Source organism: Aythya fuligula, chromosome 7 (genome assembly GCF_009819795.1).
Source record: "Aythya fuligula isolate bAytFul2 chromosome 7, bAytFul2.pri, whole genome shotgun sequence".
Lineage (NCBI taxonomy): Eukaryota > Metazoa > Chordata > Aves > Anseriformes > Anatidae > Aythya > Aythya fuligula.
In genome coordinates this window covers 36,428,326-36,454,686 of record NC_045565.1, presented here as the reverse complement: position 1 = coordinate 36,454,686, position 26,361 = coordinate 36,428,326, and the positions used below count along the sequence as shown (strand labels likewise).

At 41.4% G+C, this 26,361-nt stretch overlaps 1 protein-coding gene across 1 annotated transcript; it reads right to left on the bottom strand.

Annotated features, from left to right (window-relative positions):
* Positions 1-5,851: 5,851 nt before the first annotated feature.
* GLRX3 (glutaredoxin 3) lies at positions 5,852-25,140 on the bottom strand. The gene is made up of 11 exons (XM_032191445.1): positions 25,063-25,140; positions 21,025-21,133; positions 18,259-18,333; positions 17,455-17,656; positions 13,220-13,392; positions 13,062-13,123; positions 10,317-10,374; positions 9,196-9,248; positions 8,104-8,143; positions 7,931-8,023; positions 5,852-6,526 (listed from the first exon to the last, which is right to left on the bottom strand). The coding sequence occupies exons 1-11, from the start codon at positions 25,134-25,136 to the stop codon at positions 6,476-6,478; spliced, it is 990 nt and encodes a 329-aa protein (XP_032047336.1). The 5' UTR covers positions 25,137-25,140; the 3' UTR covers positions 5,852-6,475.
* Between the last annotated feature and the right edge of the window lie 1,221 nt (positions 25,141-26,361).

Here is a 26,361-nt window from a genome sequence, read left to right as displayed (position 1 = left end):
ACACCACTGAATTTTTGCTTTCTGTTGGTGTAAAAAGGAATTTCCCACTGTGTTTTTCTCATTAAACAACACCCTTATTGCCAGCGATACTTCCATTAACACATTTCACAAGACACTGCTCTGAGTGAAGGATGTTTCTCTGAACTCTTCACTCTCCCCAGTTCCTCCAGCGCACAAAAGGCTCCATCTAGCGTTGAACGTGTATAATCCAGGGGAAAAAAAATAAACGGGAAAAGAGACAGCTGGGAGAAGTAATTGACACAGGGCTTTCAGTTGTCCTAGCAAAACAACTGGACTTCCCTGCCATGTATGAGGAGTTCTCTGCTTGCCCAGTGGTTGCGGGGCTGTTGAGGATCGCAGCTCTCCATCCAGAGATGACTAAAGATGGATTTTTTGTATCTTGAACCTGGTACAAAAAGTCACATCACAGGTAAAACATGACACAGCACCTCCTAACAAACAAGAGATTATAAAAATAAGTGTTTACAAACCAAGCCAGCTGAGGACCATACCCTACTGTCCTGACTCACATGCAGCACTAGTGTTTGGCCTTTTAATTTCACGTGAGTTTTCCCAGGTTGGAAGACAACATTGAGCCTCCTCCTCCTCCAGGAGGGGCCCTGGCACCACAGGGCTTCGAGCTGCCCCCCAGCTGCGGGGCTGCTCCCACCACTCACCCAGGCTCTCGGGACCCCAACCCCGGGGCTCAGCACAGGCCCCCAGTTCCAACCCCTCCATTTCCATCACGCCTGCCCCCAGCTGCACACCGCTGCCCCGTTGTTTTCTGTTGTTTTCCTGAAGATTGATCTCATGGCTACGGCAGTGGCTGGGATGAGATCAGGGGAAAGGCACTGAGGGGCCGACTGCAGCATCTGCAGCCCCCCAAACACCCTGGTCTGAGCCTGCTCCAGCACAGGACACGCAGCTCTGCCTCCCAAGTCACTCAGGTCCAGGGCACCTGTGCCACCACAAGGCAGGCCTGGAGCTCTGAGCCCACCCAAGCGGATTTGGAGTTGTCTGTACACGAGCCCCACTGCTGCCTTGCCTTGCTCAGTGTTCGTGCAGGACATGGGAGAAGTGTTGGAAATGTATTTTTTGACATAGGAGGCCCCAAGCACTAAGACATGGTCAGTCTGCAGCCTTTCACCACGTGAACTCAAGCGGCGCCTTCCTCTGCACCTTTACAGGAGGCTGAGACAGTCTGCGAGCCATCCTTCCCCGTACCTTCACATCTTCTAAGGAGGGTCAAACCTTAAACAGATCTCAATTTAAGATAGGAAATAAGATGGGAAATGGCTCAGTGGGAGAGGCATTTTAAGAGATCGAAAGGCCATGAAGCAAAACCAGCCACTTACCTGCTCTGATGAACCACGACCCACGTCCTACACTCAGATCAGCAGCGCCACAGCCACCGTCACCTCTGGCTCACACCAGGTGTGGCCCTTCCTGCACGCTTTCTGTGGGGTTTTAAACACTCAGTACATGTGCAGTAGGGTCGGTAGAAGTGCCAGTGTGACCACAGGCACGCTCAGGCACGAGTGGTTCCTGTATAGTGGGGGAAGCACTCCTCCAACACACACAGCTCGCAACTACACTACAAGAGGACAGCATCCTCAGCTCCTGCTTTCCTTACAGGAGGGCAAGCACAGCACTTCTTAACTCCCTTATCAGCAGTACCATAGGTGTCAGTAAGTGTCCTTGGTGCTACCAGAGGCAGCTGTTGCTGACTGTTCTCTGATTCTTTGCATCTGAAGGAGAAAAGGAGCTACAGCTGAGAGACACACGGCAGGAGGACCAACCCGCAGGTACCTGGGGATGGGACTTCTGCAAAGGAAGCAGTTAAGGGCTGTACCAGCTCCTGCCTCCTCGCCCTCTGTGTCACGCTTGGCAGCACTTCTCTGGCTTGGAAAGGGACGCCGCTCAGCCTGACCATGCACAGGAGAGAGCAGATGAATATTGCCAGGAGAACGGGCAGACAGTTCTTTCCTCTAAGCAAATCTGGGCAAAAGTCATTACGCTCCTTGCTCACGCTGCCGCAGAGCAAGCTACAGCCACACCAGGAAAACAAAGTCCGGGTCAGAAATGGGCCGAAAGCAGGCTTGCAGGCTTGGTAACCCTGTGCTCACTGATTGCTCTCTGCGTAACTCAGTAGTCTCAACTGAATCAGCTGCCCAGAACTACAAAAGAAAAAAAAAAAAAAAAAAAAAAGCTTTAAGAAGCTCTAAGGTGTAAGAAAGCTTATTTTCTAAGCTTAAAAAAAAAAAAAAAAAAAAAGTTTTCCTCCACTTCTGCTTCAGTACTATGAGATACTGTATCTCTGTGATTACTTTAAATGAAATGCTCCCCCAATTAAAAATGTTAACTGCATCGCATTTCTCCTTGGGCTGTCTGAAGCCTTTAACCAACATTCACGTAGTTCCAGATTAATTTTTAATTTAAAAATGATATTGCATTACCTACCTCAGCTATATAGCATTTACCTTAAAAAAAAAAAAATCATAGCGTTTTCAAAGTATTTCTTATTCAAGTACAGAAGAAGTGATGGGAAAGGAGCTTTCTGGTTACCAGACCTGTTGCAGATAGTTAATGCCATGCAGTAGGTAATTGCTGCAGCAGGACTCAGAGCTGGCACTCAGGGCAAGAGAAGCCCCGTTCTGCACTCTGTTCTCTAACGCTCTTCACTATTCACTAGCACTCCACTGCTCTATCATTAAAACCAGACTAATTTCGGTTGGAACAGACCCCGCAGGTCATCTAGCCTGACCCTCTGTCAAATTAGATCAGGTTGCTTGGGGACTTGTCTAGTTGAGTCCTGAACACCTCTGAAGAGCCCCAGCCTCTCAAGGCAACCCAAACTCATTTGACCATTATAATTTTTTGTTTTTGTTGTTTTGTTTTCTCCTTATACCCTAGAAGGGAAGTGTAGGAAAACAAGAATCTAGCTGAAATCTCTGGACAAACAAGGGAAAGAAAGGGAAGAAAGAGAAAATAAGCAGAATATAAGCTAGGTGATGTTAATCACTGCACCAAACATGGATAACAAATACTTTTCCACCAGTAAATAAATAAATAAACAAATAAAAACATGCCTCTTTGGCAACCATGAAAAGTACAAGACCTCACTTACCTCAGTCCACCTAGAGGACTGTAGCTCCAACACTATTTCTCTACCACTTCTGTGCAAAACATGCATTTTTCCTTGGTGTCTCCCAGCTCAGTGACCCCGTGCCTCACTACGGCCACCTGCAGAAGCCTGGGAGTGCCCCCTGAACCGCACTGCCTAATTCAGCCCCATTTACAGAAAAACAGCCAAGGAGCTCAGTCAGCGCTTTTCCATTAGGAGGTCAAAGGACCCAAAAGGCCGACTTTGAGAAGAGTAGCGAGAAATGTACTTGCAGAAGGCAACATATATACGTGTATACACAGGAGGGCATAAACCTGCAATAAGAACCAGCACCTTAAGCGGTTTCAGGCACCAACCAGGGAACTCACTGGCACTGCTTAACCCTCAAACTGCTGCAGTCCTCAGTGCTAAATACCTCATCCCCATCTCACAGTGAGCGCAGACAAACTGCACGCCCACTGTAGGATATGTAATGGGATATGCATAATGAACATTTGGTGTGGTTTTGCTGCTCTCCCGGAGCCAGGCGGGGATGCCAGGCCCTGCACATGAGCACGCCGTACACCTTCCCACCACCGAGAGGCAGCCTCCACCCACACATCCCTCCCTGAGCCAGGAAAGCTGAGACAGAAGCAGATCCTACCCAAAATTTCAGCTGCAGGAAAGCCCACATGCATGCTCAGTACAAACTCTTAAGTTGCCCAGCTGCAGGGGTGTAACCACACCACGCAGCAGTGCAAAAATACTGTCACTTTCTAATGCTTTTTAACTGCACCAGCACAAAATTCTGATGTGATGATGCTTCACTCATGCCATAAAGCCACAGGAGGCTGATGCTCCAGTTGCCACATTTAACACCCTGATCTGGAGCAGCCCTGCCCAAACCGGGCTCCTCGGTGATGCACGGGCACCCCCCGGCACCGCATCCAGGCACGGGCAGGACAGCCACTGAGAAAAGTGCTCCTTGGGAAAAGCACTTTTAAAAGTGCTTATTTCCAGAAAGTCTGGCTTTGTCTGAACAGCGTGACATTTTGACTTAAATCGAGTTATTTTACAATGAATTCTGATTTAAAAAAAAAAAAAAAAAAAAAAAGGTACCACGTATTTCAAGTGTTGCTTATTGCCGAAGCACGGGCCCACAATGAGAAGTTAAGAGAACAATGCCAAAGAAAAAATAATCCCAGGTTTCTGAAGCAGCACAGTACTTTCACTTCAAGAATAAACTCCGTTTTGGTGAACGAAGTGTAGCACTAGATTATACGGAATATAGGAGAAATATCTCAGAAAAACAACTGCTGTTCACTGCTGGTCTTTCACACGTCTAAATGTATTGCGAGGACTCTATAAATCCTGGGAAGTTAAATTCCACTGGAATTTTCAAGGAAAAGGCTTTTAAAAAGAAAAAAAGCTATTACATGAGAAATATAGTCTCATTTTTGTGTTTAGTCTCATTTTAGTTGAAGCTTCTAACTCCTAATTTGACCCTAAGGATATTACTTTTTAAGGTTTTCGGGGTCTGTTTGTTTTTACATAAAGTAGGTTATAATTACTGACAACTGCCTGGATGCATTTGCAATTCACTTTGAGACACTGATTAGAGCCTGTTCTCAGAAGCAGGGCAAGATTTTTTTTTAATAGATATTAAAATTGGTTTAAAGTTGTAAGATATACTTTTAAAATGGTGACTAAAATTATTCTCACAAAGTTAATGCTTGAATTAAATACAAATCATTCTAACAATTACGTAACACAACTTTCTCAGTAGTTTGTGACTACATCTAAAAACACTTGCTTCAGGTTCCGGTTCCACTAGATTTAAATGGAATTTAAGCAAAGCCCAAACTTGTTTCCAAAACCTTCTTCCTCAGTTGCTGCCTAAAACCTCACACCACCTAATCCATCAGGCACGTTTTGTACAGCACGCATTCAGTCCTGACCCCTCCTAACAAGGGAGCAACTTTCCAGAAACATTTTTGGCCACAGATCTGAGCATACAGGTGTTTCTCTGCAAGCACAGTCAACACAACAGTGAGCAAGAGGCTTTCAGCAATACCTCTGCTCAGAATTTACTACTGGTGAGGTTTGGGCACTTCTCTGCTCGCCAGCATTTCATTTGCTGGGTTTTGTAAACAGAGCCTGCTCCTCTTCAGGTTCCAGACCTCTCTAAGAATATGGTGTCCTTGTCTTTATTGTATATGGCCGATGCACTCAGAACAGTTTATACCAGCATTTTGCAGCTGGAAATCTGTAGCAGCTGATATCGCTGTCACACACGGTGGTCTCTGTGTAACTCACTAGAAGTATTTCAGTATTTCACTGACAAAACCATCCTCTGCAATAAACAGCTCAATAATCTCAGCGCAGAGGCTAGGAACTCAGACTGAAAGCAAGAGGTGCTTCCCTTGAAGAGAAATACCCTCCTCGTCAGCACTGCAGAAAACATGGACTGTGCTGTATTCTGATTTTTGAAGCTGCTTTGCTTTATTTTTCCCCGAGGTAAAACATCCAGGACACACTTAAAAGTATACCTGTGCTGTAGCTGTTTTGATGGTCAGGCTATTGTTAGAGCTCATTATATTTCTTAGTATTACCAGTACTGAAACAAAGATAAAAAAAAAATAAAAAATCCAGAAAAAAAGGATTTCTATATTAACATACAACTACAGAAGTTGTAGCCCAGAAAGTACACCTTTCCTTCTAAATGAAGTAACACCAAATACATCAGAAGACTGGCCTAATCATTGCATTTATTGGCTCATTTCCACTAAAATTTAAACATGTCCAAAGAGCTACATTAAAATTGGAGTAATATCTGAAATTAACAATTACTGTACCTGCTTAAATAATGAAGATGCACAGTATACAGCTGAAACTCATTAATAACGACTTCCTAATGGTGCACTGGATTAAGGTTTCAACAGCATTTTCTCACTCACGAGACATTAAAATAAATATTAGCAGGGACAGAAAGTTATTACACTCCATACCACAGAGGTATTCCCATTAATATTCTCCTAATGATAGCTGGGCCCCAGAAAGATGCAATTTAGTCCTATACAGTAGTGCAACACATTACTTGACTCTTGAACAGCTGGATGCAACGAATACATAGAAATACAAATAAAAACCCCAAACTTCTTCAGCATTGTATTTTAATTGAAGAACTTGACTTTTTATCTTCAATGGAAATACACGTTCACATGTAACATGGTCTTGTGAAATACAGAGTACATAAGAAGCCTTTATTTACTTCTGATCAGTTCCACAGGGTTAAGTTGTATATTGCTCCAATATAATCTATAAATGAGTAATAGTTCAAAGTACTTCAGTTCCCATTGCTGTCCATTGACATTAATTTTCTCCCTTCAGAATAGGCAACAGTTCACCACTTTCTTTTAGCTCCTGTAAAGAAATGTACAAAACGATTATTCTCTGTACATTTTGTGATTACACTAACACAATTTCAACAGGGACAGTTTACAGATCAATTCATTGGCTATTAAGGGGATGAACTAGACGACCCACTAGAGGTCTCCCTTGACCAAGACTCTTTAAAGTTCATAATCTTGAATTCAAATTGTGTCTATCAAGTAAAAGAGTGCTTATTTAGGGAAAAGAAACCTTCAAAAGAATTGTTATCAACTTTAACAGGTAAACATCCCACGGAACATCTCCTTCTAGATACATCTAAGCATATACAAAATTTTACAGCATCCAAAATGAAAAAACATCACCCACTGTTTTAATGTGTGCTGGTAGCAAAATCTGTCAAACCAGACAATGAGATTTACAAGAGTTATAAATAAGAAGTACTTGTGTGTATTATCTTCCTGGCTTAATTCAAATTTTGAGGCTTTAACTTACCAAACAGAGAAAACCAGGAAATGGTTTTAAAATAACATGTGTTGTGGAGTGTGTATTCTTTTCCCACATCTCAAGAGAAACAGCTCTATCTCAGTTTTATTTCATATTATGCTGTGTAATGGAATGCACTTTAAAGTCCTGACAACATTCATCTACCCATACAATTTACTGGGAACCGAATACAGCCTAACAACACAAATAGACAAATTATATTTAAATACCAGTGAGAGAAGTATTTTGTAGCATCTCTGCAATGCCCAAGACTATACTTACTGATCACTGAAGTAACCCACACACTTGTTAAATAAATAAAATTAAAGTAATCTATATAATTTAAGTAATACCAGTATTTTTAGAACTAAATGAGATTTATTGATTGCATCTTCCCAAGAGTTACAATGTCTGAGGAATTGGCTATAAAACATTCAGACAAGAATGGGCTCAAGAGTATTTGGGGTTTAGAACACTGTGCCTGCTGTTACAAAAATCAAAAACCACAGTAACAGATGCAGATCTATTTTTGTTGCTTCAGGGTCTGTTCAAACAACTACAATAAACCTTACTTTTTTCCAGGAATGAGACTCTTTGGTAGGAAAAAATGTCTCACCCACCTTATTTGAGAAAAGCAATGTCAGAAGTAAAACTAAGAAGAGAAACCTGTAAAAATACACCCACAGGGTAAAAGTGGTCTTTACAGTAACAGTAACTGACTGCTGTCAAGAAAATACATTTCACTGATAAATCTTGGCATATGAGAATGGTAGAGATTTAGAGCTCCTTTCAAGCGTATGTTGAACTAATGGAAGTCACACTAAAAACAACCAAGACACTCAGTTTCAAGATCCGCAGCCACTACATGGGCATTTCTGGATGTTATAGGCAGAAAACATTTCTCAAGTTTTAAAACAAGTGGTCAATTTACATTGATTCTCCCATTCTTACCTTAACGATATCCAAGCCTCCAACAAGTTCACCTTTCACATATAACTGAGGATACGTTGGCCAGTTGGAATAGGTTTTTAATCCTTGCCGCACCTAAGAAAAACAACCTGAACTGTAAACTTCAACTTTAGGAAGAGTAACGACAAACGCCAGTGATGGAAAGACTTAATTACCTCTTCATCCTCCAATATGTCGAATGTCTCATAATCAACACTAGAGAGGGAGAAAAAAAAAGGGGTTGTAATAATAAAGAAAAACATAAGCTTCGTAGGCATCAAGAACTAATCTAACAAATATCTAGTTTCATGGGAAACTCCTTACAATGCACAAATGAGAATGTGATGTGATAAAAATTAAGCTGTATGGTTTATACTGTTACTGGCCAAATGTGTTCAAAGCAATTCTGGTCAGTATTAGCTTAAAAAAAAAAAAAGAGAAGACATACTTTGGAAGTTTTTACTACGGGATCATCCAGCTGCCACTTTTTTTTTTTTGCAAGTAATACATGAAAACGCCCACAATAAAGTGCCAATGCAAATTTGAGTACTGGTTGATTCATATTTGAGTTGTGGTATGAAATTCCTTGCATCCAAAGATCTGTCAGCCTTCAGTGACTGGAAAGTACATAGATTCCTTCAAGGGTCAATGACAGGGAATAACAATTTGAATAACCGCTACTTATTTCCGAACTGTATATTGATATTTACAGTCCTTCTCTAGTTGTCTGTCATCTAAGCCAATAAATCATTCTAACATTTAGTTATCGAGGCAACTCCTTAACCTCACACTAGCAGTACAAATGGCACCTGGGTTTATTCAAAGAAAGATGATACTCATCTCTCTCTCTCTCACTACAGAAGTAACTGCTTTGAAGATGAAAATTGAGACTACATAACAAGAGGCTCCAAGATTAAGGAAGCTGATCAAGAGGGACCTCTAAGAGGAGCTGCTTATCAGAGTGGAAGGATTTCTTTAATGTCAACAGCAAAAAAAATTACTGTTGCAATAACCTGTTCAATCAGAGCAATACAATCACTATGCAGCAGAGCTAAAGCAGTGCAATATCAGACACACCACGTTTGACTTGGTATCAAATGAACGGAGTAGGGATTTACACTACTGGCTTTTATATAGGGATACTCAAACACTTTTGAGCAAAGAAAATGACATTCTGGGAAGTCTTCCACCATAAATAACGAGTTTGGAAAATATTCAACTGCAGTTGTTAAAACAGAACTGGCTTCCTAAATTACATACTTACATACCCAGTATTATTTATGATTTCTATAATTTGCTTGCTGAATCCACATTTTGCAGTCTAGAATGCAAAACACACAGACATTAGAACACATTTCTGCTGTATTTAATCCACAGAATTCCAGCTCCAAGTTACACTAAAGCTATTATCAATTTATTGCTAATGGCAACCTGACTGAATGAGCAATACTACTAATCCTTTTTTCATTCTTCTTTCCACTCTAAGCTTCAAACTCTACTGAAGATCTTTCTTTACATACTTGGAAGTAAATGAGAAGTCTGAGAATATTAACCACTTTCCTCAGCTGCGAAGCGATGCAAGGTGAATCTGTTTTCTAGGTTTGGTGGTATTATCTTGGAAACTAGTGGGGCTTCAGAGCTTTCTTAATGTCCAAAAAGCCAAAGTCATACATAGGTTGTGTATGCCTGGCATGCAGTTGTAAAACAGATTATTTGGAGACTTACTCCACCCTTTCCTTAACCATTCTGGAGAGAGTAGCACACTATGGGCAACCAATAAATATAAAAATACGTGTATAGCAACTCCCACTTCCAATTATTAATTTGAATTACATACTGCAAACTCTTTACATTGACAGTGTGAGGATGCAGAGCACCCATGGTTTTCAAAGCAGCTGTGAAAGCATAATAAAATCAGAAACTGAAAAGGACAGGACACCCAATCCAACCAGGTCATCAGAGGGAAACTTCAACAAAAAAAAAATGTAGCCAAAGTTAAAGTGTCAGGTAATAGTCAAAGAGTACGCTTCAAGTAGGACAGACACCAGGGACAGCACTCAGCACACCAGAAGAAAACCTGTTATCTGCAAAGACAATCAATAAGCCAAGACCAAAACGACATGCACAGTTCTTCCATTCATTCCTGCACTGTAGATCAATTGACAGATGTCACTAAAATCAGAGTATTTCATGCTTGGTTTGTAACAATGCTATCAACGTGTGAGCAATGTATTTCAATCAGGTAAAATATAGACTGTTCTTTTATTACTCACAGAAGTACCAAATAAAAAGACATAACTTCCCAGAACCACCAATTTTTATTAAGCAAGGAAAAGAAGTAACTAGCTGTTTGAAAGTGTTGCAGAATATACTTTTTTTTAAATCTTACCTGTTTGTTTCCCTTCATAAAAAGCATCACAGGAGCTTTGTTTATCAAGGCTTTAAGCCTACAGAAAGCAGGAAAAAAGACAAAACTGCTCAGTTATTTCTCAAGCTCTGTTTCAACAAGAAAATAAACTCAAGAAGTGGAAAGACAGCAAGCTACAGCTTCAGCAAATGCATTTAAAGCAGCACTACAAGCAATTCCATTTATACTGTTTACAGTACTTTTAGTAAATGACATTGAACAATCCTGTTACTTTTAGAGCAACAATTTACTTTTCTAGATTGACCTCTAGCAGCAACAAATTTAGGAGAAACATCCTTTTAGGTTATTTTTCACACAGTATGTGTATTTACTCATATGTTGCTTTTCCACGCACTGAATACAGTGTGATGTTTCTTTTTCTACATGCAAGGCAGTCTTGTGAAGAAAAGCCATTCCTAGAATCAGTCACAATCACTACAGACAAACCACTGCTGAAATTCAGGAACAGGTCCACTGTGCCCTGGCTGCTGCTGGTTCACCCACAAAACCGGACAGTCCCCACCTTTAGCTTCTTGCTAAAGGCATGTTACCCTCTGTGAAACACACGGCAGCTGGGCATTTTCTGTGGGGTTTCACTCAATGCGAAGTAATCCTAGACTGAAGAATCCAGGGGCTTTGCAAAATACAGATGTTTTGCTGGTGACCTACAGCCTGTGCTACAAACCTAAAACCACCTATTTTTCCATCCAAGTCACCTCTAGGGTAAAAAGCAAGAGTTAAACTAACACCTGCAGCAAGGATGAGCTACTGCAATCTCAGCTGGTTCCCCATGCTCCAGATCTGCCTTACTACAGCAAGCTGATTTCCAGAGTCCATTTTCCACGTGATTTTCAAAAGATGACACAGTTCACTGATTAGAAGAGATCAAACACTGAGTAACAGAATCTAGTTAATGCCATCTTGTATTCCACTACCAATTTCCTTCACTTTCTTGAGTCTTAAGACATTTGAGCAGCTAGCCCGTAGGTGTTTCTTTTTTCTTATGAGCAACTGATATAGTGAGCACAGCTTGAAAGAGATGGAAGTTGCCCCAAAATTAAGCATGAGGTTAACTACAAAGAAAAACTAATATGTGCCAGAGTAAAAAACTTCCCTGGTGACAACAGAAAGCAGACCTCAGAAAAAAACTGTTGCACGTTAACCTCATCAACTAGCACCTAACTTAAAGAGCAAGAATAAACTAGGCAACAAGAAGCATCTTGCGACTCATCCAGTTTGCCTTCACACCATTTCTGCATCAAAATTGGATAGAATTGATAAAATTCATATGCCTGTTTATAAGATGCTGCTGCTCCTTTAGGGAGACATTTGCTATACCAATAATTTTGGTCTATTAAAGCCAAGTGTAGGACACTTCAAGTTGTCTTCTCTCCCTCAAACAGACCAGGTAAAGCAAAAAATGATGTTTAAATTCAGGGAAGTAACAGGGTATGCAATTTTGCAAGAAGATTAACAAAAAGATTAAAGGAAGATTTCTAGAACAGATTTCTTGAAAGTAACATGGTCACAATCTCATTTTTAGATATAATTTAGTCTTAACCTGCAAGAGGTGAGGATTTTTGTGATCTCACTGAAACAATTTACAAGTTACCCTCCTGGAGTAACAATACATGAACTTCAAGCACAGTGCAAGTGAAAAGGGAATTTATAACTACACAACTCTGAGAGCGTACTTCATCGCTGTTATCAAAATGGGTTTCATCAAATTAGTTCTCCACTGGGCTGAGAAACCAGAAGACCAGCACCAGTCTCACCCAGCGTTCCTTAAAACCTGCTCTTGCCATCCTCAGACAGCAAGTGAGAAATCTCTGCTTACATATTTGCCTTCAAGGCACAGGCCACCTTGCCAGTAAATGAGCCTCAGTTTGCATGTCTTAGCGGCACTGCTCACGCAAACCAGAAAGGAGTGCCACACACACCAGCATCTTCTCAAAGAGAACGACCTGTCAGATGTACGGAGCTCGACTGCCTGGGGCACGTCGGAATTTCAAACAGGAGTGAATCTTCAAACGGGAAGGTTAAAGGAGGACAAATTGGTTTCCAGACATTACCTCTGATTCAGGAAGCAGCGCTGCCTACTGATGCAGCATATGCTCATGTGGCCAAGGTGAAAGAAAAGAGGAACTGAAGGACAGGAGTAATCAAGAAAAATGAGCAGAAGCCTAAGTATTTTGCCTACAATAACATCATAGCTATGAAGCCTACGTCAAATAAAGCTAGCAGAAGTTACTAGCGTGTTCAGAAGGGGATTTTCTGTTACCTTTAAAGAATAAATTCTTGTCAAAAAAAGACAAAAATCTATACACTCCTGCCATAATAAAAAATTAACCAATTATAAAGGTAATAAGCAAAGCCTGTACTAACAGTATGGCTTAGTAATTTTATATAAAGAAATGCTTACTGTATAGAAAACAGAACATGTTAATCAACTTGAATTAAAGATTATAGGATTTCTGTAATTGAAAGGAAATTTTAGGACCTTGAGCAACCTGATCTAGTGGAAGGTATCCCCCTGCCAAGGCAGGAAGGTTGGAACTAGGTGATCTTTAAAGATGACCTTGAGTCTTTCCAACTTAAACCATTCCAACATACTGATATAGTTAAAGAACAGGAATTTAGGGAGTAAATATAGGTGTTTTGTAAAAATGAAAAGACAGGAAATCTCAAGAACAGACCTCCTTAAAATAACAACATAGTACCTCATACCTGTCCTCTAACTTCTGTGCCTTCGGACAGATTGTATCCAGTTCTCCAGAAGCCTCAAGTTCCTAGGGATTGGAGAAGAAAAGTCAGATGTAAGAGCAAAAACAAAACCCACATGCTTCTGACTATTACCAAGATTAAGAAATTTCTCATTATCTAACCTTGATAATATCAAGTCCACCTATAAGCTCTCCAGCTACATACAACTGTGGATAAGTTGGCCAATTAGAATATGTTTTCAGGCCCTGACGAACTTCTTCATCAGAAAAAATATCAAAACTGCTAAATGAAATACCATGTTTGTTCAGTATCTCCACCATTTGTTTGCTGAAACCTGCAAACAAGAAAATAAATATACGTAAGTTTAAGCACGGTATCGATGTACCTGCATTAAGCTTCATTCAGTAAAAAATATGCAATTCTTCCATATAGGAAATTCCCAATAAGTTATAATGTGTTATATATTGCTCTATTGATATTCTCAAATAGTATAAAGGAGGAAAAAGCGTGTTTATTACTGGGAGTACAAGTACACAGACAGCTTGGTAAGCCTGGAGCTTCCCTACATGCAAAACTACACAGTAACCTTCAGATGCTTGCCTGTTGTTCCAACATACTGTTAAAGCTAAATGCACTCTTATTCTGTCTCCTCCAGCTCTTCTCCACGCAGCATTCATAAACACGAAGAGCTGCTCAGTAAGTGTAACAGCATCTTCAGCAGCCTTCATTTCATCCCTCCACTGGCATATCATTTTCTCTGCTGCTGTCATTTCTCTAGCTACTACTGACCTTCCTTCTGTTGCACCAAAACCAGTGGAAGTTGACAGTGCAGAACTGGGATTCAAACCCACTACTACATCACCGATTTAACTGAGAAACTTGGCTTTAATGTTTGTTTCCTAATAATTTTATTTTAAGAGTACGCCCTTTCCTACTTCAGGGTAAAAATGCAGATTCCTCCATTTTTAAACTTTATGTTCCCATGAGTATATAATATTATTTAACCACCCTTGTGATACTTGCATACCATGCTTTGTTTCTCCATTTATGACCAATTTTCATTGAGCCCTACTCAAACATTTTCTTCTGAAGGATATTAAGCAGTGAATATTACAGCATAAACATCCAGATTTTATAAATTATGTGGCCAACCTCAGAAAAAAAAAAAAGTTACTCCGTTCTGTAACTAAGAATCTTCTTCCAAATAAAATCATCATGTCTTCTATAAAAAGTTGCATTTGTGAAAATTCTGGTATTACAGAACTTAACTAAATCTTCTTACACTAGGGGGAAACGCACATAAAATTTCATTTTCCAAACAATTCTTCTTCTTTTCTATTTTAAATTTGCCATTCTCTTTTATTAAAGTGAAACATGAAATTGGTGTCTCCAAAAGAAAATGTTAAGACAATTACTCTCCACAGAAACTCTTTGAAATTACTTTAAAACCACAACCCCACACCCCAGGCCGTATCCTTCAAGTCAACAAGTCCATTCTTTACGGGCTAATCTGAAAAGAAACCTTAGCCTTTGATGCTCAATGTCACCTTCATCCATTTAACACTTCCACCAATGCGAAGGCACAAATGGTCCTCTGCAGAAGACAGCAGCCTACCACGTTTCACAGTCCAGCACAGATATTTAGTCTGTAAAGCAAATGGCTAGGAAGAGGTCTGCTGTACTTTATAGCATAAGGAAGGCAAGGACTGGATCATTAGAGCTAACGAGCAGGTCTCGATCCAGAACTCCACTGCTCCTCTACTTGCCCTGCTACAAAAATTAAGCTATTCAGAAGGAACTGCTAAAAACATAGCCACGCACTGAAAGATTCTGGAGTTTTTCTGCATTTTTAACACATGTTCTTATCCCAAAGTATTTCAACACCTACTGCTGCTGTTTTAGTGAAGAGCCCTTCTAATGAAATACAAACCCACTAGATCAGTGCCATGCACTTTGCAAAAGCAATCCCTGAGCATCTGCCCCTAACACCACGTGATCATGTTTTAGATCTTCTCCAACTCATTCTTGCATAGTCAAATGCCCTTGCAATCCTACTAATTCCTAAAAGAACTCCAACACGCGCTGTGCAGACAGATGAAAACCTCTACACAAACGTTAAAAAAAGACGATGCTTAAAGGCTTTAATAAAGGGAAAAAAGAAGCTTTAAATTAGAAAACGACTCAGAGTGCCATACAAGAATAACCTTTGATTTCAGCTTGCAAGACCACCTATTAGTTTTTGAAATATGGATTTTTACTACAGCTTTCTGCAGTTTTCACGATCTGCAATGTATTGAGATATGAAGTAGCAGTATTTATATGTATGGCATCTAAGTTGCTTTTCTTTCTACAACCGAAGTGTTAAGTTCATGTACTGCCTGAAGTAAAACACAGATTCTGAATTTTTCCATACATCTGGGAGTTCATTAGCAAACAGCTAAAGGCTGATTGCTGATGGTTATTCTATCACCAATACATTAGCTCATTTCTACTGTAAGAGGCAGTGGGGGGGAAGCTTTATTTTAGCTGTAGGCAATTACATGCAAACTAGAAAGATTGATTGGCTGTGTTTCATTTTGAAGGGTTATGGTAGCAGTCTGCAAGTATTATGCTTAGGGATGAAGTGCCAGAACAGCTTCACTTTCAGAACAAAAGATTTAGGTTGAATTTCTGAAGAAATACTATGCACACATTACATGGAATAATTAAACTGAACAAAACATTTTAAGCAATTATCTACAAAGTCACAAATGCCACTCAGCCTAAATAAATGATTTCATCAATGAAGCAAATAAATGCTATCACAGGCCGAAGGGATCTGATGAAATAACCCAATGACCACAGCAACCACCTACAGCTGCCAGGACCCACACAGAGGCGACAGAGCTTACCTTACCCTATGCTTTGCTGTTTTTTCCAACGGAGGAGCCACAAACTACAACAAGATTTCAAGATTTTGACAAAAGGTTACCTTATTTCACCTCAAAAAAGGCTGTGTCCATTCAAGGATGTCTGACCCAGCTTACTAACACCTCCCAGCTACTACCAGGAGCTATCAAAACAAACAAAGTGCCTGCTTTAGGCTAACTACAAAATACGGAGCTGTCCATTCAGATGATGTTGGGTGTTGCACTACATTTTAATACATGCATCTATTTAGGTAAGCACCTCCTTTGTATTTTTCAGGGGGTACCAGGGGTCAAATACAGGAACTGAAAGTTTGAAGAAATACCTACTTGACCACATTAACACAAGCACATGAACCTGTGTTAGACTTTTAATTCACTTTCCATACTGGGTTTATGCCACTGTACCTAACTGTCCTTAGGTTTGATGCCTCCACATGTCTTTTTGGTTTCTGTTTTTAAACAGCCTCTCCCATCAATGAAACACACACAAATCCGTGAGGGGTCTTTTTCCTACATACCTTTAAATCTGCCCAGCAGCCTGCTCAGCACCCACAGAGGAGCTGTGCCGTGCCCATGCTTCCAGCTGGTGCTGCCCAGCCTCGCGGCTGCCTCAGGTGAAAGGAGAAGCTGGGCATGCAGCAGGTCAGGGCAGAGCTGCCCCTGCCTGCACAGTGCTCATGGGCTCACCGAGGACACAGCAAGAGCCATGCCTCCCCTCGCAGCTCGCCACACGCCCGCCAAACTCACAGCACAAGCACAGCTCGCTACAGCACTGCCACATCAGCAGCCAGCACAGCGAAACCTAAACACACAGCTCAACAACCTGCCCCAAACAGGCACCCCAAGCACTCACCAACCGTCAGGGCTCGTCAGAGCACTGCCCTACGACTTGGGGTTATTGCAGGATGTATGGCTGCACCTCACAGATCTACTTCGGAATAACCCAAAAACTTTGTCAAGCACTGATCCAGGTAGCTGGGAACCACACACTCTAGATGGTGAGCAAGGATTAAAAGCATTAGGCTTAAGAAAAAGCATTTCCACCCTGGCAGAATCATACTACTGTCTTTCAATTTTACCAGCTAGAATGGCTTTATTTTCTTTTTCCAAAATGGCAACAGCAATGCCAGAGGTTAGTCAATTCTTGTTATTCCTTGAATTGAACCATTCTCTTCAGACTATGTTACATTTTTAACACGTGTAACAAGGCACAAAATAAACAGCAACTGAACCTCAGGAAAAGCTTCCCAGTTCAGGGATAGCACTGCACGTGTTCTTTGGGAAGCACCTGTTCTGTCATTCCGTTTCCAAAATTTAAGCAAGGGAACAGCAGTGCTCTAGCTGCAGATAAGCAGTATGCTAACACCTTCATGTTTCTAAGCATGCAACACACTGTTGGGATGTAACTCCACACAACCGAGTAGTTCTGAAAAAACAGCCTGAAGCAAGCGTTGCCATATTGAACGTGAACTTCAGAAAATCCTTACCACAACGAGGCTCTTTCGGAGAGCCTTTCATGAACAGCATGCAAGGGGCAGCATTGATGAGTTTCTTCAGACGCGCAGTCAGATCTTCCTTTGCACTGTCGTTGGAGCCAGCAGACACGGAACTGCTGGACGCGTGGCGCTGGACTTTCTTGGTCAGCTCGGGGGCATGTGCACCATCCAACCTGTCAACTTTCTGAGAATTCTAGGGAAGCCAACACACAGGCTTGTGTTAAAGGATTAAATCCAGAATTTGTACTGTCATAAAAAATAGTAAAAACCACCATAAAAAATAGAGATTTTCAGATGCAGAGCGGATTACTGTATTGATCTTTCAGCCAATCTTTAGTTTGAGCTGACTCGAGACTCACACCATTCTGTTAGCCTGCTACTCTTAACACTAACAAAGTTTGCTATTAAGAGAGTGATAAAGAAAATATTTTGAATTTTATCATCACAGGCAAATGTGCTCCATACACACTTGTCGTTTCTACCAAAAGATTATTTGCTCATTTACTTCGTCATGCTGTAGTACTATAGCTAGGGAATATTACCAAAACATATGACCCAAGAAGGTATGACAGCTAAAACAAAACCTTTATATGAAACCCAAAGCAATTAAGGAAGCTCTGAAATATTACACAGAATCATTTCTGTTTACTTTTTTAGGTTCGACTGGATGGAATTGATCAGACGCAAATATTTCTTCATTGTGAGAGTTCTTACTAAGTTTCTGCTTTTCCAGTAGTAATAAAAAAAAGTATACATATTAGAAGCTCATTTTCTCTTAAACCCATTTTCTCTTACCTTAAAGAATAAGAAGGTTGGAACAGAACTAATTTCATATTTTTCAGACACTTCAGGCACAGCTTCAGCTTCCAGCTAAAAAACAAGAACAAGGAGAGAGAAAGATAGTTTTATTTTCATAATCTTCTTTAAAGCTCAATTGTGGATGTCAAACCTGTCTAAAATGTTCTTCAATACGTTTTATCCATTTTAAAAGGAATTTGATACCGAAGTTTGTGACATATTTGCATTTAAATGAGACTCACTGGGTTGGCGTGTCATCCACTGAGCCTACAGTGTCAAAACAGGTTCAGAGGTTTTTATTTTGTTGCACGTTTCCAAAGATGCCTGGAGGCTGCGAATAAAATTTTTGGTGCACTGGTGACCTAGTAAATTTTCAATCATATGCAGCTACTACTATATTGAAATCCATAAATCATTGACCCCAGTTATGTCATGATCACAGTGCTTATTTTCTGCCCACAGCAATTCTTGCTGTTTGCTCTATTGACTAATTTCTAGGGGCTGTACATCACGACTGACTTTTGCAGCCTTCTGCAAATTATGAAGCAAAAAGGAGCATTTCTTCAATAAGCTATTGATGCCTACTAAATTTTATTTTTAACTCCTACAAGGCTACTAGGTATTGAGTGCAAAGCTTGTTTAGATTATTGGTTCTAATCTTACTCAGCCTTCAAAGGCACACCTTGAAACTACACAATGTAGGAAATTATCAAGAAGATGCATCTTTTAATTGACTCAGATTTATGGTTTTCTATGCATGGGCTAAAAGATTACTCCAGGGACAGAAGTTACAGCGCGACTGTTTAAAACGCTAGCTCTACAGCAACTGCAGAGTTAATGGTAAAAAAAATTGCTAATAGATATGTTTCAAACAGAAACCTGCGATCAAGAATACAGAAGAAAAAGCCTTTCAGAACCTTCTTCCCCAAACCACACGGTGACACTTCAGGAACAAGCACCGAGAGCTACTTAACAGCTTGCCCTCGCCCTCTTGTCCAACCCTACTGCATTATTTCAGACATTACTGATCGCTCTCACTCAGCTGAAACGTAGCAAACCTCTGAATATTTTAACACTACAGCGTGTTTTGATTTGCTCAAGCCATACAGGCTCTTGCTGAACACCAGAACAACCCAACAGAGTAACTCAGAACAGAGTTCATCTTTGCCTCTACTCCTGTAAATGCTCCAACAAGAACAGAGAAACTAAAGCTGTAAACTGAAACCTGGAAATAGATTTCAATTAGCTGGCCTCCTCCGAGGGGAAGATGATTAAATGACATATCCATATGAATTTTTCTTTTCCAGTAAAGTTTCCTGCTTACCTTATTGTTTATGTTCCACTCTGGTAAGGTTCACGCGCACAGAACAGATTTCATTTCTTATTCCAGTAACTTGCTCTTATCAAAACACTGTTTCTATTTCTCACCATAAAAACACTTCCATTTTAACCAAGGCAAGGATCTTAAAATTAGGATATGCAACAACTAACATGAGAAATTGCGTTTAAAATAACTTCAAGATTTACTGTCAGTGCTGAAGTTTATTTCACTATTCCTTAGCTCTGTCCCAGAATGCGACTGTTCAGGATTTGCACTGTGGTACACCACTCTGGGTCAGCCAGCTGTAACCGTCTGGTGAGCTAAAAGGCCAAAGAAGATTCAGATTCTGGCTACTCTGGACCACAGACCAAAATCACACAGAGAACCTCCAAAAACCACACACATCTCCATGAGGAATTAAAAAAAAGAAAATCCATAGCAAGAGAATTTACCCAAGACTTTCTGCAGAGTGCTTTCTCTAAAGCACTACAGGACTTTTGGTGGCCTAAGGGGGCAGGTGCGATTGCCTCAGCTTTGCAACACGTGGCTAGAAAAGAAGGAAGTTTTCAAACTTTCTTGGAGCTATTAAAAAAGCTAAAACAACGCCATAAAAACACGCATCTCCAATTTTCAAAATGTTGAAAATTAGTCCTTTGATGCTCTAGTCCATAAAATAACCCAATTAAAATAGTTCCATCCTCCTGTTTTACAGGAAGAAATACCAACTGAGAGAGGGATCATTAAAAAACCACTAAAAGCTGTCATAAATCAAATGAAAATATTCACAAACAGCTGGCTGTTCCAGTACTCCCTGCCCCCACAATCAGAGGCATCTCATTAACAAGCATCAACGTTGTGTAAGCTTAAATTGTCTTTCCTATAAACCTCATGAAAATTACAGTTCATCTTAAGTATCAGACAGAGAATCAACTCAGATATCCATATGAATCCTGGGATCCATGCAGCCAACTAGTAACATCGTGGGAACAAAAGAGACCTCCAGTAATTAAGAACCACCGTTCTTTTCAAATGGCATCTCAAAACCACGGGTAAAAAGTCACACTGCAAAAATACAGCTGTACACAGGAGGTTGGACCAAGATGCTGCAGGCACAACTTTAAAGGCTGATTTGTTAGATGAAGTAGCTAATGAAAGAAACCTCTTCCTTGTATCTTAGCAGACTGATGTGTTTCCTATTTTTTTTTTTCCCATACCAAGATAAAATGAAGATGTTATTCAAGCTTGCAGTGACACGTTTGGACGAAGCGAGACCTTATATCCCACAAAATTTTCGATATACCTCTTCCACACATTCAACTCTTGTCTTCAAGCACAAGAACAGCTGTACTTGTACTTCGTAGCACTCTGTTCCCTCATGGCAGTAACAGCTCTCCCCTTGCTTAAAACAAGCCCAGCTCAGCTGCCCAGCCTTGGGGACTTACCGTCACGAAGGTGACATGCGTGTGCTCCTTGGCAAGCGTGGCCATGACCTCGTTCATCTGAGCACACTGAGGAGCCCATGGCGCCCAGAAGTGGACAACTACGAGGGACCTATTAAAAAAAAAATAATAATAAAAATAACAGCATTTATTTTTACGTTAGAATTAGGCAGTATAAAAGTTGGATCTGCCATGCACACAAACGCACGTATCTTCCTGAGACAGAAATCAACAAGTCAAACTGAGAACATTTTCTATAGCTTGCGGGGAAGACAACCCCACTGCTTCTTCAGGAACTGCACCAAAACCCAACGCCACTGCTAAGGTGACGCACAGAAACTGTCATCGTGTGTCCTGATAGCTAAGGATCATCTGTGGGAACATCAGACAGCAAGCAGCAGCCGGAACAGTAGAGATCAAGTGAAACACCACGGGATGCAGCTCGGGAGATGATGAAGACGAAGCTCTCAGGCACCCCACATCTCTCCCCTGCCAGGTTTTGGGTTCAGAAGCCCTGGGAGCTGTAAGCCTCAGCACAGCTCCTGTCCCCAGTGCCATGACTGCCCCTTGCTCCTTATCCGGGAAACAAAGTGGGAACTTTTCAAGTCAGATGAGACTTCTCTGAAAACACCATACCGTAGCAACTTAAACACCCTATTCTGCTTCAACTTCTTACTCAACTTTATGGTTTCCTTGAATGTGTGGTATTAATCAGACAGCATTTAAATGATTTCTTCTTTACTTATAAATGGGATTTGATACAGACTCCTTGAGAGCCCTCAGGTCTCATGTGACCGCTCAATGTGACGCATTAATCCCAGAGCTCCATTCAGCAAATCCCACCAAACCGGGTACCACGAGGTAGCTCTCACAAGCTCAACCAAACAGCCTTTGATGACAACAGTGACAACATATTTGCATTTTATTTTCAACTCCATTTTCCAGGTTTGCTTAAGTCAAGACCGCTGGATAACAGGAGATGCAGAATAAAACCCATGCAGTGTAGTGTTTTTAATGTGCTTCAAAAAAGATGCAGAAGTCAATGCAACCATACCCTGGAAGCCATTTAGTGTCTTTCATCAGTAAATAAGGAAAGTTCACAATAAATTGTAATAGCCCTGTGGGCAGCACAACATCCATATCAGAACAGCAGCTGTGTTATCTGAGCACGTATTGTGAATACAAAGCTGAATTCAATTCAGCCACAGAACTATAGAATTCATAAAGCTGATTTTCCAAAGCAATTCCAGGAAACCTTGGTAGAAATGCAGACTAATTAGGGCAGTCTTTTTTCCCATTGTGCCACCAGTCAGAGCAAGGTTCTGCTCTGAAAGCTGATTAAAACTTGGCAGGACTTAGAGGCTAGCGACAGCTGAAGGCAAGGAACGGCAGGACAGCTCCGTTTTCCTGCAGCACCAGCCTCGCAGGCTTAGACCTGAGCACGGGGACAGCTCAGCACCTCCCGCGCTGCCATCTGCACAGATTCTTCCAGCACTTTCCTACGAGTCACCAACAGCACCGATCCCAAAGGCAAACAGTCTCTAATTACGAGACAACAGCCGTGCTATTAACAAGAACTACAAGCTCTCCTACTAACTACGAGAACTCAGCTTTGGACTGACTTCACTGCCCACAGCTGACGCTAGATCTGAAATCCTCATTTAAATGATTTATTCTTTACTTATAGATGGGATTTGATAGACTCGTTGAGAAAGCTCAGGTCTTGTGCTTGAAGTAACACGTGAATCCCAGAGCTCTGCTCAGCACACAGGTTTTTAAGCCAATGCTCGACTGAGCCCATCAACGGAGGGGAGACCAGGACAGGGCAGGAATCCTCCATCTGCACGTGAGGGCCTGGTCACAGCAGAGAGAATTTTAAAACGCCAGAGGCAGCAGCAGGTCGGTATCTTGGGGAACAGACCACGCTCTGATGCAGAGTAATTGAGAAATTTGCTCCAGGGTTGGTTTTCCTGTACCTGCCCATCACAACCTTCATGTGAAGTTCCAACCTGGAGGCCTCCTCCAGCACTGTTCTTCATGCACACGCTGCTTACCTACACCGGGAAGAGCTCAGGGAACTTGCTACAAATGGACCAAAGCTGAACAAGTTATATTTTAAAAAAATCAAGTTTTACGATGTCACTGTAGTCATGACAAAACAGGCTATTCTACCTTGGTCTCCTAAAGCTTCTAGGCTTAATAAAAGAGAACAAAGTGGATGCAGTTGTCAAGCTGTCACAGCAACTGTACATACATAGGAAGAATTTGCATCTGCTGAACTGCAAGCAGGGCAAGGGATGCTGCCCGGGGCTAAAACCACGCAGGGGGAGAACGCGCAGAAGCAGTCTGTGGCTCCACATCAGGCCAAAACACCAGTAACCTCATCACACCGATGTCTGCGTGTGCCAAGCAGAGAGAAGGGACAATCACAGCTACTTAACGTTCACTTCCCCAGAACCTGGTGTTTCCTTACCCACATATAGCTGTGGTGCACTTCACAGAGATAAAAATTAAATATTTATTTTAAATTAATTTGCACCAAGGTTTTTGTTTTTGTTTTAAACAAAAGCTCGCTCAAAGAAGCCTAAATTCTGTAATTACCCTCTTGGTACCTGGGCGTTTTAAATGAAGCTTGAAAAACACAAACGTAATTCAAAGGATTATTGTTAAAGAAGGAAAAAAAATACGAGTTAACAAAACGAAGCAGATTAGTGATTCTAAACAACATATTTCCTATATTCAACCACACTATTTCTAAAGTAAATTACCATTACCCACAAAACAGAATAGAAACAAAAAGGTTATATCATGCCCCAATGTTTCTCTTCCTGCATCATTCTGTATTTCACGTTCTGGGGGTAAACTTTGGGCTCAAAAATTAAAATCCACTTCCTCCATCACTGACACTTTTCTTTACCTTGAGTAGCCGCAGACAAGTTACAAGGATGTGTCACACATTCTGAAAGTCCTGTTTCTGCCTTACAAAAAAAATATTGCTAGAGACAGACTCACAAAGCTCACCTCTAAAACAAAGAGTCTGTTGACTGTAGAACCGGATCAGTGAGATGTTCTCTACTTAGGAAATCTAGGAAATAATTGCTCCGTAATCCACCCACTTTTTAAGCCTATATGGCAAATGTTTAGTAAGTACTTATATTCTTTCTTTGACCAGCAGCCCAAATTACTTGGGTTTATACACTGACTTTTCTAAAACATTAGGCTATGCAAAACAACAGACTACAAAATGATGAGAGAAGAGACTCAAAAACTTTGAAGACGCTGACTCAGTTCATCTTCTGAGACTCTAAAAATTTAAACGTTTTGAAAAAAAATAAACCTTCAAATTTACACTTCTTCTGTAATACAGTGCTTACTAATAAGTTGATGCAAGAGATTAATTTTTCTGAAACAAGAACTCCTGAGAAATTAAGCATCAGTGTAAAGTGACGACATTTGCAAATGATTAGCGGCAATCCTATTAGCTTGGAAAAAGAGCAATTCCTTTAAAAAAGCAAAGTTAGCAGTAAAATAGCATTAGGATGAACCTTAGAAGTTCTGTGTGTTTCTGATCTAAACACTTATCTCTAAAAAAAAAAATAAAATATTCCTTTAAGAAACTTTTGCCTTTCCCATTTCATTATTTCAGTGAGCATTTAAAATTCTTTTGACATTACTCACTTTCACATTCATTTTGTGAATCTAAATACAGAAAATAAGCTAAGCAAGCTAGGGTATATTTGCTAATTTATCACAATTCAGAAATGAGATCAGTTAAAATATATATATATATACACGATTTGGGGGAGCTGTGTGCTGTTAGCTCTGTGAGCGAAGCTTCGTTTGCTTTTTTTGGTTTCTTAGCAGTGAGGAAAATGAAGATAAAACACCAAAACCAAACACTTTCAAGTTCGTTGGGGCCCGGCCGCCCCCCTCAGGCCGCCCCCTGAGGCAGCGCCTGCCCCAGCGGCGGGCCAACCCCCACCCCCCAATACCCGGTACCCCCTCCCCATACCCGGTACCCCCTCCCCGGTGCCCGCTCACCCTCCGGGCTGCCTCAGGAGCTGCCCGAGCTGCTGGGCCGAGCCGGCCGCCGCCACCACCCCCGCCGCCGCCATGGCCGCCTGAGGAGGAGGAGGAGGAGGAGGAGGAGGAAGGGGAGGAGGAGGAGGAGCCCTCACGTGAGGGCCGCGTCACGTGGGGCGCCTCGCGGCGCTTCGCGGCGCGTCATAGGCGGGCGCAGCCCGGGCTGTGCGGCCCGCGCAGGCGCAGAGCCGCCCCGCGGCGCAGGCGCTGAGGGCGGGAAGGGCTGAGGGGAGGGATGGAGGGGGGAGTCCTGTGGTGGTGCCCGGCGGTGTCAGACGCTGTTGTGAAGGCTTTCTCGTTATGAAGGAACAAAACAGCCGCTTATCTCACAAGTCTTAGAGATATTTCAAAGTAAAATGAAAAAAAAAAGCAGTCAGTGGTGTGTTCCTGAAAGGTTCCTGTCTATAAAGCGGTCACCAAATCAAGACCACTCATGTTCTGCATAAGAATATCCATAAAAAAGAATTAAGGATACCTAAATAAAGTCCGAGTATGGATTAACTTAACTACTTTTCCATAATCAACCGATTAAACAAGACCTGGAGTTTCTCTTCACCTTTACAAATGATTATTAATCAACGCTTTCCTTACCGAAATAATGCACCTTCTGTTTCTAGTGAAGCGAGGACTTAAAGATTTCAATCTAATGTAGTTTACACACTGAAGGAACCCAGAAGTTTACAGAATATAATACTTAACAAATGAGAACGCAAAGTTTGAAAAAGAAGTAATGCGGGTGTGAGAGACGTGTGTCCAAAGTCAGCCCTGCGGTGTGTGAGGGCAGGCAGGCAGCCCGGCAGCATCCTTGGCTCTTGCCTTGTGGCCTCTTCAAAAGCAAGATCAGGGCAATAATATTTCCAAGCACCTTGACAGAGGAACATACACACCGGAAAATAATAGGTCATTTGATTACACTCTTAATAAAAGGTACAAAAGGAGAGGTTGCTTGTAGTTTCTGCCATTCATATCAGGTTGCCATTCATAGACTAACAGACTCATTAGGGTTGGAAAAGACCCTTCAAGATCATCTGGGCCAACTGTACCCTTACCACCAATGTCACCACCAAACCATGTCCCCAGGCACCACATCCAACCGTGCCTTGAACACCCCCAGGGATGGTGATGCCACCACCGCCCTGGGCAACCCATCCCATGGGCTGACAGCTCTTTCTGAGGAGAAATGTCTCCTCATTTCCAGCCTGAACCTCCCCTGGTGCACCTTGAGGCCATTCCCTCTGGTCCTATCGCTAGTTACTT